Source organism: Lycium barbarum, chromosome 1 (assembly GCF_019175385.1).
Source record: "Lycium barbarum isolate Lr01 chromosome 1, ASM1917538v2, whole genome shotgun sequence".
NCBI lineage: Eukaryota > Viridiplantae > Streptophyta > Magnoliopsida > Solanales > Solanaceae > Lycium > Lycium barbarum.
Window position 1 is genome coordinate 167,282,521 of NC_083337.1, and position 13,730 is coordinate 167,296,250.

Consider the following 13,730-nt stretch of genomic DNA (forward strand, 5'->3'; position numbering starts at 1 on the left):
ATGGCGATGACAAAAATGAATGATTAATTAGAATATATACTATAGCTTCTTGTATATATTATATGTTTTCGTGTATCGTTCGTGTATATTATAGTACTAGGTACGGAAGGCCCGGGCTTACTCAAACTATAAACAGTATGTAACTTTTATTACATAAGTATAATTTGTGTCATATTTTTCTACTACATAATCAATTTAATGTAACTGTAGATTAATCATAGCTTGTTGAATTATTAAAGTTTCTTCATCATATAATTGGAGATTTAAAGAAAATTTATTATGAGGAAGTAAATATAGTAGGAAAATGAGCAAATATCAAAGGGACACAAGTGATTCAATATTCTATAAACAAACACGATAAAATATGATAATTACAACTCGACGAAGATTACAATTTGAATTTTTTTTTTGTATTTTTATGAATTTGTGAGCATGTAATTTATTTATAGATAGAAATAGATTTCTTTTGATAGTTATTAATTTTCACTCCTCGTTATATGTGTCGCGGCTTTATGATAGTTAGATGTGATTTTAACCTTGGTTTTAATTCAAGAAATAACATAAACTCATTAAAATGAATTTCAAAAATCAACTTAGTTCTTCATTAAAGACCAAGATATTCTTAGTTAACCAAACAAGATATTTTAAGACAATTCGATCTTGATTGATAACACTACCTTCATTTTCAACGTTCAACACTATACGACACCATCCAATAATTTTTACCTTCTATATTTGCAAGCACATCAGAGCTTATTAAAAAAGCAAAATCTTGGAGGTTTAAACAAATAGAGAGAAGAATATTGAGAGGAACATAGGACATGCTTAAATGTAAATTAAGACCTAATAAATGCTTTGAAAAGAAAATTTTGCAAAGTTACCTAAATTAATATATAAGGACAAAAAATGTAAAAGGTTTTCTCCGGTCCATATTAAAGGTTTTTTTTAACTTGGGCACACCCCTTAAGCAATTACTCAGCCCTAAAAAGTAAGAAGCTTCTTCACAATTATCCTTAATTAAATAATACCAATTTAATAGGTTATGTAAAAATTCACTTATATAAAATAAGGATAAATTTTTTTAAAAAAATCACTACCATTTTAGTTATATAAAAAGATAATTTTTTAGATTAAATATAAAAATTTAAAGCACTACATTATCCCATGTAAACGTATACTTCTTTGTCCCAATTTATGTAGTACCCTTTCTTTTTTAGTCTATCTCAAAGAATGTCATCTTTCTATAATTAGAAACATCTTTAAAATTTCCTTTTTTACCCTGAATGAAATGATTTGTAGCCACATAAATTTTTAAGGTTTGTTTTAGACCACACATTTTAAAAGTCTTCATTTTCTTTTTAAAATTTATGCTAAATCAATTGGTGCCACAGGAAAAACATAATGGTGTTGTATATTTCAGTAGTCAGGGGCTTTGGAATTTTGATTTGGTCTTCCATAGAAAGACAATTTGGGAACGGAGCAGGTAATTGTGTGGGGCAGGATAGTAATTGGGTGGAGTATAATTCATCAAAATGGAATTGTGTTAAAATTACGAATATTATTTGAGAAGAAACCAAAAATTTAATCGATTTTTGAAAAAGATATAAACTAAAATTATATAGCTAAATAAGATAATGATATCTTAATTAGAATCTCAATCAAGCTAGATAGTACATGGCAAAAATCAAAATTTAAGGCACACGAGACGTGTGCACTTGTATGAAGGTTAAAAGTTAGAACCCATAGTGGAGCTTTCGTATGTATGTAAAATGAGCATCGTTCCTATCAACCCAATAAAGACCTAATCTCCATGGCTAATAAATTCTCAACAACTCTCTCCTAAAACATTTCCCTTAATACAATAATTCTGAATATATATTAAACCCTACTCTTCCTCTCCTATAACACATTTTCTTCCAATCATCCACTACTTTCACCATGGATCCTATATTACTTTATTTTGGCATAGTAGCTGCAACTACAACTTATTTTCTATGGTTTTATCTCTTAGCACATAGGCTAACTGGTCCCAAAGTGTGGCCACTAGTTGGTAGTCTCCCTTATACTTTCATGAACAGAAGGAGATTACACGATTGGATTTCTGAAAATCTCCGATCAACGGGTGCAGCTGCAACGTATCAAACGTGCACTATTTGCATACCATTTGTTTGGAAACAAGGATTTTATACAGTCACATGTCACCCCAAGAACATCGAACACATCCTTCGAACCAGGTTTCATACATATTATTTTTTAGCTAAAGATAAATATTAGTTACTCCTACCTTTTAATTTTATGTGAACGAGGACAAATTTAGGTTTTTTTAAAAAGGACTTTTGGAACTTATGTTCAAACTGAAGACATTGTTGTGGTTATATAATCATGTCATTTAATGTAAAACGGAAATGTTTCAACTTATTTAAGTTCTTTAGAATATGAAAATATGTCATTCTTTTGAAAACCCTAAAATGGACATAGTATAACACTAGTTTTATTTTTACAAATTTCAATCAATATATATGCAGTACACAATCAATGTATAATCACTATATACACTTGTTATACAGTGGGTATATACCGTTGACGTCTAAAAACCATCACGACTAGGCTGGTGAAATATTTCTAGCTGGCTTGTTAAAAATGTTAAGATAGAGAATATTAAATATTAGTAGTATGCATGATACATATTACAAAGGACAAGTCTTGCACATTTTGTCCCTTGAAAGTCTTTTAGAAACAGTGTAAAGCAAAATAATAGTGGGAGTACTAATAATTAGTGAGTCATGTAACAGAATAGTTTCACACGCATCTAGTGTTATGTTCTTTTATGGGATACTTTCCGATTCTTAAATTTCTCTCCTAAACCAGGTTTGATAATTACCCCAAAGGACCAACTTGGCGAAGTGCCTTTGATGACCTTTTAGGTCAAGGTATATTCAACAGTGATGGTGACACGTGGCTCATGCAAAGGAAAACCGCAGCTCTTGAGTTCACAACCCGAACACTTCGACAAGCAATGAACCGGTGGGTGAACCGGACCATCAGAACTCGTTTGTGGGTTATTTTGGATAAAGCTGCTAAGGAGAAAAATCAAGTGGATTTACAAGATTTATTACTCCGTTTAACTTTTGATAATATATGTGGACTTACGTTTGGTAAAGACCCTGAAACTCTCTCACCAAAAATGCCTGAAAATCCATTTTCTATAGCTTTTGATTCAGCCACTGAAGCCACTATGCAAAGACTACTTTACCCTGGATTTTTATGGAGGTTGAAAAAGATTTTAGGAATTGGAGCTGAAAAGAGATTACAGAAAAGCCTCATAGTTGTCGAGAATTACATTACGGAGGCCTTAGATTCACGCAAGGAAAGTCCATCAGATGATTTATTGTCACGTTTCCTGAAGAAAAAGGACATAGACGGTAACTCTATCCCAAATGATGTACTAAAACGAATTGCCCTAAACTTTGTCCTAGCTGGACGTGACACATCATCAGTGGCTATGAGCTGGTTCTTCTGGAATGTCATGAACAACTGCCACGTGGAAAATAAGATAATTGAAGAAATATCAGAAGTCTTAAAAGAAAGCCGCGGTGAAGATCATCAAAAATGGATTGAAGAACCATTGAATTTTGATGAAGCTGATAAATTAGTCTATCTCAAAGCAGCTTTGGCCGAAACTTTGCGTTTATACCCTTCAGTCCCTGAAGATTTCAAATATGTCATTTCTGATGATGTTTTGCCAGATGGCTCGTGGGTCCCAGCCGGTTCAACAGTAACTTATTCTATATACTCTGTGGGGAGAATGAAAACGGTTTGGGGAGAGGATTGCATGGAGTTTAAACCGGAAAGGTGGCTCTCAACCGGAGGAGACCGGTTCGAACCGCCCAAGGATGGGTATAAATTTGTGGCATTTAATGCTGGACCGAGAACTTGCTTAGGCAAAGACTTGGCTTACCTCCAAATGAAATCTGTGGCTTGTGCTATATTGCTTAGGTACCGGCTTTTACCGGTTCCAGGTCATAAAGTTGAACAGAAAATGTCTTTAACTTTGTTCATGAAAAATGGACTTAAAGTTTACTTGCATCCTCGTAAACTTGCACCACCAGCTCCAAAGATTGCTATGTCTGCTTGAAAAAAGGAAATATGGGATTAATTGAATAATTTTGAGAATGTGATTATGCATTATGCATAGAAAATTGTAATATTGGTCTTTTGATTTGTATTCACCTTTATTATATACTGAATTTTTCACTTTGTTTGTTGACCTCTTTGGTTATAACTTGAGTTTAAGAACGATTACTTTTTCACACATACTTGGAGGGATGCAAACAAAGGGATTTGGCTCCTCCCCATTTTCTTATATTCAAATAAAATTTCAAGCTCATAAGTCTTAAACCCTACGCAACAAGCAAAAATTTAAAAGTATGGTAAACAAAGCTTCTTACAATTTAATAGGTCCAAGTGGTGAAAGCTGCGAGTGATTTTTGGAAGAAAAAGAAAAGAGGGCCAAGCGGATTATACTAAAGTACTTACCTGATCGAAATTGCTTAACAAGCAAAAAAATTTCATTAGTGGGGTTAAATAGTCTTAAACCTCAATTGTTACATAAAAGAAGGACGAAAAAACTTATACATGTATCATTAAAAAGCAAGAAAATTTCATTAGTGGGATTAAATAGTCTTTTATATTTTATAATTTTTCTCTTGCTGTTGGTGTTTTCTTTATGAAGAAGTTGGCCTTATTTATAAATAAATGAATTGTGAACTGACCTTGTTTTGTTTTTCAAAGATTGTTGTACATTTTATTGTTTTTGTCTTGTAATTCGTGTAGACTTTATGCACCAAGGTAGTGTATATATGAACAAATGAAAAAGAGAGAAAAAATTATTCGAGCATTTTTTTATTGGTTAAACCGAAAATCGAATCATTAAGGACCAAAAATCGATAATAAATATCTTATTGATTTGGTTTTGATTAGCATATTTACAAACCGAAAATTGGTAAACCAAGCCGAACTGACCGATAAGCACCCCTAGTGTCCTTACTAATAAATTGTAAATATAGGCCTTAATAAAACACCCTTCCAAATAGCATTAGACCATCGTCTGACATTTCTCTTACTTTTTTCCATTTATAAAAAAAAAAAAATCTTTAGACTATGATCTAAAAGGGCCATAAATTAAAGAAAGAATCATTAAATAACTAGTTGTCCGAAGTCTAAGGAACAAATATCAGTATCTCGCCAGCAAATTCACTTGTAAATAATGTTCCCAAGCTTGTGTTAGACGAACACAAATATAAATTAGCATTTAGCTTATCTACAAATTTACTGTGATTTTCTTTTACACTATCAGTTTATGCAAATTAATGGTATATACGGGTCGGCCTTTGTTACATCTTGGAAATTTCGTATCATTTGCATTATGAGTAAACTAGGGCAAGCCTAAAGTGCATATGAAGGCCTTATAAGGTTAAGGATGTTATCTAATAATTCCAAGTATGTGCCTTAAGGTTTCAAAGTCATATGTAGCGACGGAAGCAAGTTCGTTGAAGGAATTGGAAATTTGAATCATGTTTTGGGAAGGTTTCATATTATTTGAGTTATGCATTGTGGAGTAATGCCTTGAGGGGGGAGCTATAGGGACCCTTAGATGGTTAATGAAGTATTATACAAGTGCCAAGAAGGTTCCATAAGGATTGAAAGTAAAACGAATCGGAAAGAACACATTTTCGTGAAACCAAGGAGAAATGGGCAATATGCGGCCGCATACTCAGTATGCTGGGCCGCAAGCTCCCCATTTTGGGTGAACTTTCTGCCCAACACCACCCTCATGTTGTGGAGGGAGTATGCGGCCGCATACTCACCGCAACACGGAGCGGTAGGGCGACTTGGACACCTTTTTAAACCCCAAAGAACCCCATTCTTCACATTAACTTGTCATACTTATTCCCCATATTAAAAGAAGGTTCTTGAGAGTTCTTGAAGGTTCCTCAACGTTCTAAACCTTTCTATATCATCAAGACAGAAGATCAACCTCAAAACCCAAAGCTAATCCATGGAAGGTGATGGTTCTTGCTTTTCTTCACAGTTGTGATGAACTTGGTCTTGAATGAAGTTGAGGAAAGTGAAGTTCCTCTAAAATAAGGTATGTTCTTCCTATTATTTACATGATGGAGTTGATGTGAAGGTTTAGTAATCCTTGGAAAGGAAAAGAATTAAAGTGGAGAAGTTATAAAGTGCTGGGAAGAAAATGACTATGAGATGAACTTGAAAAGAAATTTTTGGATAAACTTGAGATTAAATTGAATGTAACTTCTTTAATATCGTATTATGAATGTTATTATTGTCATTTGGGAGTTGATTTGTAATTTGGTAGAAGTTAACAAAATAGGGGAAATGCTGCCCAAGTTTCGTTACTCCGTTAATTGCACTAGTTTGAACTTAAGAGTGTTTTCAAGACTTAACCTTAGTGTGAATCCTCTTGAATGTAGACTTTGCGGACTTTGGAGGAGAACGTTAAATAGTTAAGAAGACGTAAAGGTATGTAAGGATAACCCTTCTTTCTAAAGGCATGATTTCCTTATTGTGAACCTACACATGATATCCACAATATTCCTATCCCTATAAATGCTAGAAGCTCATAATTCTCAAGATTTTCATGATATTGTTAACAATGTTCGTTGTGATGATAATGATAACGATTATGATGATGATTTTAATTCTAGAGAGGCCATCTAAGATTTCCGCAATTTCCTATTCCTAGAAATGCTAGAAGTTCATGACTTCCAAGATTCTTGAGATATTATTGGTAAAAGCTCTTCATAGTGATGATGATAATGATGATGATGATGATAATGGTGATTCCATAATAGAAATCGGGGGTTTACCAACCTTATGTCATCACGATAGAATTGTAATGTTTTCTTTGTATTCTCATGTATGTCATATATGTATGTAGTTGTTTTGTGACACCGAGCTTATATGTCTGGGTATAATATCTGTTGCGCGCGCACCACTGCAATTAGGTATGGACAACACCGAGCCTTGTTATAGCTGGGTATGTGTCACGTCCCGAACCATGGCCTGGGCGTAACACGGCACTCGGGTTTTGCTTGCATGTGTCCGAGCTAATCTCATGGCCTGCTTGTCAACATGGGCATCAAAACAATATAATTTATATGATGAAATTTAAATAAATTATGAAAATGTAATTTGCGGAATAAAGTCTTGAAATTATCTCATAGCATGAAATATCATGGAAACACAATAGTTTGCAAACATAAAAGCATAACTAACTCTGTGAACTAACATATGTCTATGAAACCTCTAAAACATGTCTGAATACTAACTACCAGGACATGGCCCTGGACTACCATAAACTGAATACTAATGCAGACTCCATGTTGAACCCCGAGAAGTGGGGCTCACCAATAAGTTGATATCTAAAGTGATCCTACTGCGTTGATGTATGCTCCTGAAAACTGGTATCTGCACCGTGAAGTGCAGACCCCGGGCAAAAGGGACGTTAGTACATAGTAAATAGTACTAGTATGTAAAACCTGCTGAAATGAAGAACACGGCACAACATAGATATAGGATATGAACTGAAATTGAATGTAACTTGAACATGAACATGAAACGTGAGTGAAGTCTTAAAACAATAATCAATAGAAATACTTGTATGTAAAACTACTTGTAACGTGGGGAATGCTATAGTATAACCGACAACATGGTCTGGTACTTGCGTCCTACCAGCAGAACACTCACAACCTTGTCAGGGTTATGAGATTTAAGTAATAATAAGCATGTAAGGATCCAAACTGCATAATGAAAGTGTTGCCTCCTTGTTGACAACCCTTATCCTACGGCGGCTACGTAGTTTCAGGCTATCTGAGCCTTCTCGGTTAACTAAGCAATTCCCAAAACATGAACATAATATAGTTGGCTAAGAAGCCCATGATTTTTCGTGAAATAACTTGTAATCATGATTTCACGAAATAACTTGTAACTTGGTTTCATGAAATATCTTGTAATATGGTTTCATGAGATAACTTGTCATAGTCTTGCAAACATGTTCTTGATTCATGAGTAATAACAATAGTTCATAATTATATATATATAATTGACTTGAAAACATGCTTGTAACTTGCTACATAAAATCATAAAGTTTCATATAAACATAATGAAAATACATGAGGAAGAATTCATGATTCATGGATTAAGCTAGGGTTCGTAATAACTGTAATGGAAGATTAGGAATACAATAACGAATATAGATACAAAATTCATGTACATAAATACATAAATATGGGCTACCAATATGTTGGGTTTAATGCCCTAGGGTTTGAACTTCATGGATGTCAAGAAACGGAGCATGGGGAAGAACGTAGAGATTCCCACATGTGGATGGAAGTTCTACATACCTTAATTGCTCCAAAACTTGAATTAAATACTTGAGCTTTGAAGAAGATTTCCAAAATCTTGAATTCTTGAACCTTGAGATGGGTTTTCTTGAAAACCCTGTTGACACCCAATTTTGTCCCTCTTTTATTTAATTTACTTGGGTTTCTAAATTTACTGACGAGCTAAATACTTTATTTTCACAATATTTTATTGCTACTACCATTAATATCACTACTTTTATTTTCAACATTATGAGCATTACTTTATCATAAATTTTAAATGTTCGTCATCGTTTCATTTTTTCCGGTTGGGAATCGTTAAATTAATTACGAGACAACACTTTGTAAAATCTTTATTTTTTACATATTGATTATTAATTGTCTTTACATAGTATATGTTGTACTAGTTATTAAATTATAAGCCCAAAAATAATTAAATAGCGGAGGAAGGATCAACAATTCTCATCCAAATTAATGGCCCAAAATACAAACACAATATTTTCAACCCAACAGACCAGCCCATTGGATGAAACTTAAATCAGCCCACATTTTACCCGGTCCAGCCCAAACGAAATTGACCCGATCCGGCCCACTACAATTAAAACCCCTAAAACCCTTCTCATTCCCTTCTCATCTCTTATCTCCTCACCGCCGCACCCCGCTACCCCACTCTCCACTCACCGCCGTATCCACTCACGCTCCTCCCACTCACCACTGTCCCCCACTTCGCTCTGTTCCCCACTCCTTCTCTCATACGCTCCTCTCTTTCCTTTCTTAAACCCGAATCGAAACCCTATAAAGAGGAGGTTCTTGAGGCGTTTCGGGGAGGATTCAGTTTTTGGGGGAGCCAAAAATGAACTTAACTTTAGAAGAGAGACGAAAAAAAAAAGATCTGGAATCTACAAAATTCCTTACAAAAACACAAGTTTTTTATCGCCCCAAATTTCCCAGAAAAAAGCAGTCTCCGTCAATTTTTAGAACATTTCATGAAAATCAGTCGAAAGAGGGGCTGAACACTGATTTGGGGATGATTGGGTATATATGAATATTTTGTTGCGAAAACGTTTTTTTTAATCTGGTCTTGAACCCTTCAGATCGGAAAACCCTCAAAAAACCCCCCTACAAAACCATAATCTTACACCCTGAAGGAGGATACGGATTGGTGATACATGAGCATTTTCTATCAAAATCTTGAGTTTCCTTCCCTTTTTTTTTTTCCTGATCTTGAACCTTTTAAGTCAGAAAATACCCTTTTTTTTGTTGAATTCTTGACGATTCGATTAACTTTCGTCGTTGCTCGATAAGAACTTTAACTACGACAGAGGTGTTTTAATTTTTGACTCGAGTTTCGAATCTGTCAATACGAGAGTAGATTCGACACCTCGGCGCCCCAATTCGCTGCACCAACAGAAGGTAAACAATCCTTCTTCAACTATTTTAATTTCAGTATTTTTAGTCATTTAGTAAGCTTTTATGAGTTCACACATGTTTATGGTTTCAGTCAGTTGAATCTCAATTTAGTGACTTGTAGTATTATGCATGTTCAGGGTTAGTTAGGTTGTTTTTTTTTTTTGGTTTTAATGACGTTTGTGTGTTCATAACTTATCTGGTTGAAACGCAGTTAATGTTAACTTTGTTCGTTTACTGCTTTCATCGCTGGTTGTGGTAAGTTGTTTAGTTGAAACATGGCAAGTGTTAATGTTGCTGTTTGCGGCTTATTCGAATAATTATCAGGAATTGTTTAGTTAAATATGATAAAGTGTTAATTTTGTTAGTTTGCTGGTTACACAGTTGTCGTTGTCTGGTTACTACATACACTTATGATGATTTGGGAATCCCACAATATTAACCTAGCTAGGACTAGTTCACAGACTGTTTTAAAAGTTGAACTTATGTTGTGTGATGCCTCCATAAAATTGAATGTGGTACTATGGCTTCCTCCTCACTAAGAGATCACTGTTCAAGTTGTTGCAGATTAGACTGTTTTTTTTATCAGTTAAATCATTAGTGTACTCTGTAGTCATTTTTGTGGGATGTCCTTCAAAGTTTTTATAGCAGTAAGAATTTTGTCGCTTATATCTTGAACTCTTCAGTGTTTAGCTTTTTGAAAGCCTTTTAAGCTTAAGCCATAAATTCTTCATTTTTTGTCTATTCAGTTGCCTGACTATCCTTCTTCTACCAGTGATATAAAGCTAGCATGATCTGGCCATATGTTTAAAAACTTGAAAAGAAACTTTAGTGATATAATTGTCCTTCCAAATTTGGCAGTAACATAGGTGTGTATGGTGGGGGGTAATTCCCTTTTGGCCATTATCCTTGTTGCAGACCAATAAACAAGCTTCATCTTATCCTGCATTTGAGATTGATATTTGTTTTCATGCTCCATGGTTCTGTTGTTTTTCCATATATGACAAGTTGGGTTGTAAACTGTTCAATATTTAAAATGATTAATTTAATAGTTGTAGACTTTGGCTTTGCATAGCTGAAATGGTTTCAATTTAAAAACTCATCTTTAGCAATCATATCACGTTTTTTTTCACAAATGGATAAGGTAATATCCCTTTTTTTTTCTTTACTATTTTTAATAAAAGAATGAATAAGTTTGACACTATTAATATTCCCAACTTTACCAGAAGTATTTGGTTAGGGAAAGGTTGCTTGAATGTGTTTAAACACTCTTAAATCTGCCTCGATTCTTCTTTGTGTGCTGAAGCTCTAACAAAGAGAACTTACCTGGTTTATTCTAGGCATCAACTATATTTTGCTAAAATAGGATTGCTCCCCTTTATTTCTGGATTAATTTCCCATAAGCCTAGAATTGGTATGTAATTACTAGTAATATGATAGTTAACAATCAGATCTTATTTAGCCCCCCTTCTAATAGTCTTCCATGCCTAAAGGTTCTAGTAATCTTTTCGATCCTATGCGACACTGGAATAAGGATGGTAGCAACCCCTTTGTTTTGTCCAAATTTGCTTTAAGTTGAAGTTTTAGCCTATTTATGAACTACTGGTTGTTGGGATGTTTCGCTACTGCTTTCCTTGGCCCAGATTGGTTTTCTTCATTATTGATACAACCGTTTGAATGTTTTCGTAGTGTCTTCGGAATTTATTTATTTTCATAGGAAATATTTCGAGTTTATCATATGATAATTCCATGCTAATCTTTATTTTTTTTTTACATGTACACTTCAGAGCAAATGGAGTCTTAATTCGGGACTCCAGCAAATTGGAAGTTTCAAGATGAGACTCAACATACTATCATATGTCATTTTCTGTAGAATCCACCGCATAGTGAAAAGCAAACAAAACGCTTGGGAGTCACCTAGGGCATCCTTCCTTCTTCATCATTCATTATATTTTTTATTTACGATGATTAGCCCATCTGTGTGATTTGATTTTATCTCGAGCTTGGGATTCATGTTAGATTAGTAACTGAGTTCATTTATTAGGGATCTTTATTCTACCTGGCTAATAGGTTTAATTAATTATTTTTTAGTATTTTAAGGCATTTTAGTCATTTCAATATAAAGCTCGTCTCCTATTACTACAATGTCTATAATGAGCTTAGGTTCAGACTTTAAGAAGGGATTAGGTGAACATTTTTCTTGTGATATATTCCCCAAAAAAAAAAAAAAAGATTTTTGAAAAGGTCCGTCCATAACCAGACATTTCAATATTTTATAGAGGTTAGCTAACTATCAAGTTTAACTCCCCTTTTTTTAAAGTCATTTTTATCAGGTTAGATGATATATTTTGCCTTAAACTTATGAAATTGTTCCATCGACTGCTAAAACTTTAGTCACAGGGTTTATTTATTTCATTGAACGTTTTACTATTAAAACTTAATTTGAGTACTTCTTTATGAAAGCTACCCTTTAAACATTTTGGCATGAAGTAGTTTAATGATAATTTCATACTATTATTTTCCCCTTAAGTCTTATTTTAGATAGCATCCTTATACATTTATTTATAACTTTAGTAATATTACAAAATATTTTCTTAAATATTATAAAATATTACATTTACATTTTTTAGCCTAATTAAATTTGAGTCCGGTCGGTTAACCATTATTAATGGAATTTAGAGGATGCCTAATACCTTCCCTCTAGGTTAGTTGAACCCGTACCTAGAATCTTAAGTTTCGCAGACTTTAAACAGAGTCAACTTTAATAAACTTTAGGTGTCCTAATTCACCGTAAATAATTAGGTGGCGACTCCTTGAAACAAACAAAAACAGGAATCTCCAATATGTCGTACTTCCAATTTAACTCCGGTTAAAATGGGGTGTGACAAACCCTAGTTTTGGAATGATAATTTCTTGTTTAGATTACAAGGATAGGTATTAGAATCGAGTTGGAATAATTAGAGTAGGCTTACCTTGGTGTTCTTGATGATGAGAGAGGGTAGGAAGTCGTTCTAGGGCTTGAAGGAATGAAAAATAATGAATTGAACTGTATGGACGAATATATACTGTCCTGGGAAATTATAGTTTACGTCCAGCACAGTGCTGGCCGTATTTTCAGTTACGGGTCGTAAACTGCAATACGGGTCATATTTTGCAATATGGACTGCACTGCGTCTCTTCATTAAAATGGCCATAACTCTTTGCACAGATGTTCGTTTGACCCCCATAATATACCGTTGGAACGGTATTTCAAAGCTCTACAACTTTCATCAAGGAAGTTTTCCCAAATTCCAAATAAATTTTGAAATACGGGCCGTAAATCAAAATACGGTCCGTTTTTAACCATGTGACATCAAAATGCCAAATTCCAGAATGTTCAGAAATTCTTGGTTTCAGTTTACGATTTGAAATACGGGCCATATAGTGAAATACGGTCCGTATTTAACCATATGACATTCCACTGCCAAATTCCAGAATGCTCAGAAATCCTTGATACCAGTTTACGACTTGGTTTACGGCCCGTAAATTGAAATACGTCCACTGTTCATAGGCGTAAACCACTATCTCACAACTGAACAGGAAAATTCCAATTCCCACATTCTTTATCTGATTTTCCAAGTCTAGGATCATGGTTAAAGCTTACGTTAAAAGTACGAGGTGTTACAGTATGGATAACACCGAACCTACATGGTCGGGTATGGTATCATTATATATATAAGTATGGAATGTTTTCTTTAGAGCAAGGTTGAGTAAGCATAATGAACGTCTTAAGAGGTATAAATGATTCATTTATCTTATGTTATTCTTCATACTTTTATCATGTTACTATTCACACCTTATATACTCAGTACATTGTTCGTACTGACGTCCTTTTGTATGTGGACACTACATTTCATGCCTACAGGTAGACAGGGAGAC

The 13,730-nt window shown here is 34.1% G+C and overlaps 1 protein-coding gene across 1 annotated transcript; it reads left to right on the forward strand.

The window, feature by feature from the left end:
- The first annotated feature begins 1,912 nt into the window (after positions 1–1,912).
- LOC132606058 (cytochrome P450 86A1-like) lies at positions 1,913–4,267 on the forward strand. Its single transcript, XM_060319375.1, has 2 exons — positions 1,913–2,234; positions 2,869–4,267. Exons 1-2 carry the CDS (start codon positions 1,939–1,941, stop codon positions 4,133–4,135), a joined length of 1,563 nt encoding a protein of 520 aa, XP_060175358.1. The 5' UTR covers positions 1,913–1,938; the 3' UTR covers positions 4,136–4,267.
- Positions 4,268–13,730: the final 9,463 nt, after the last annotated feature.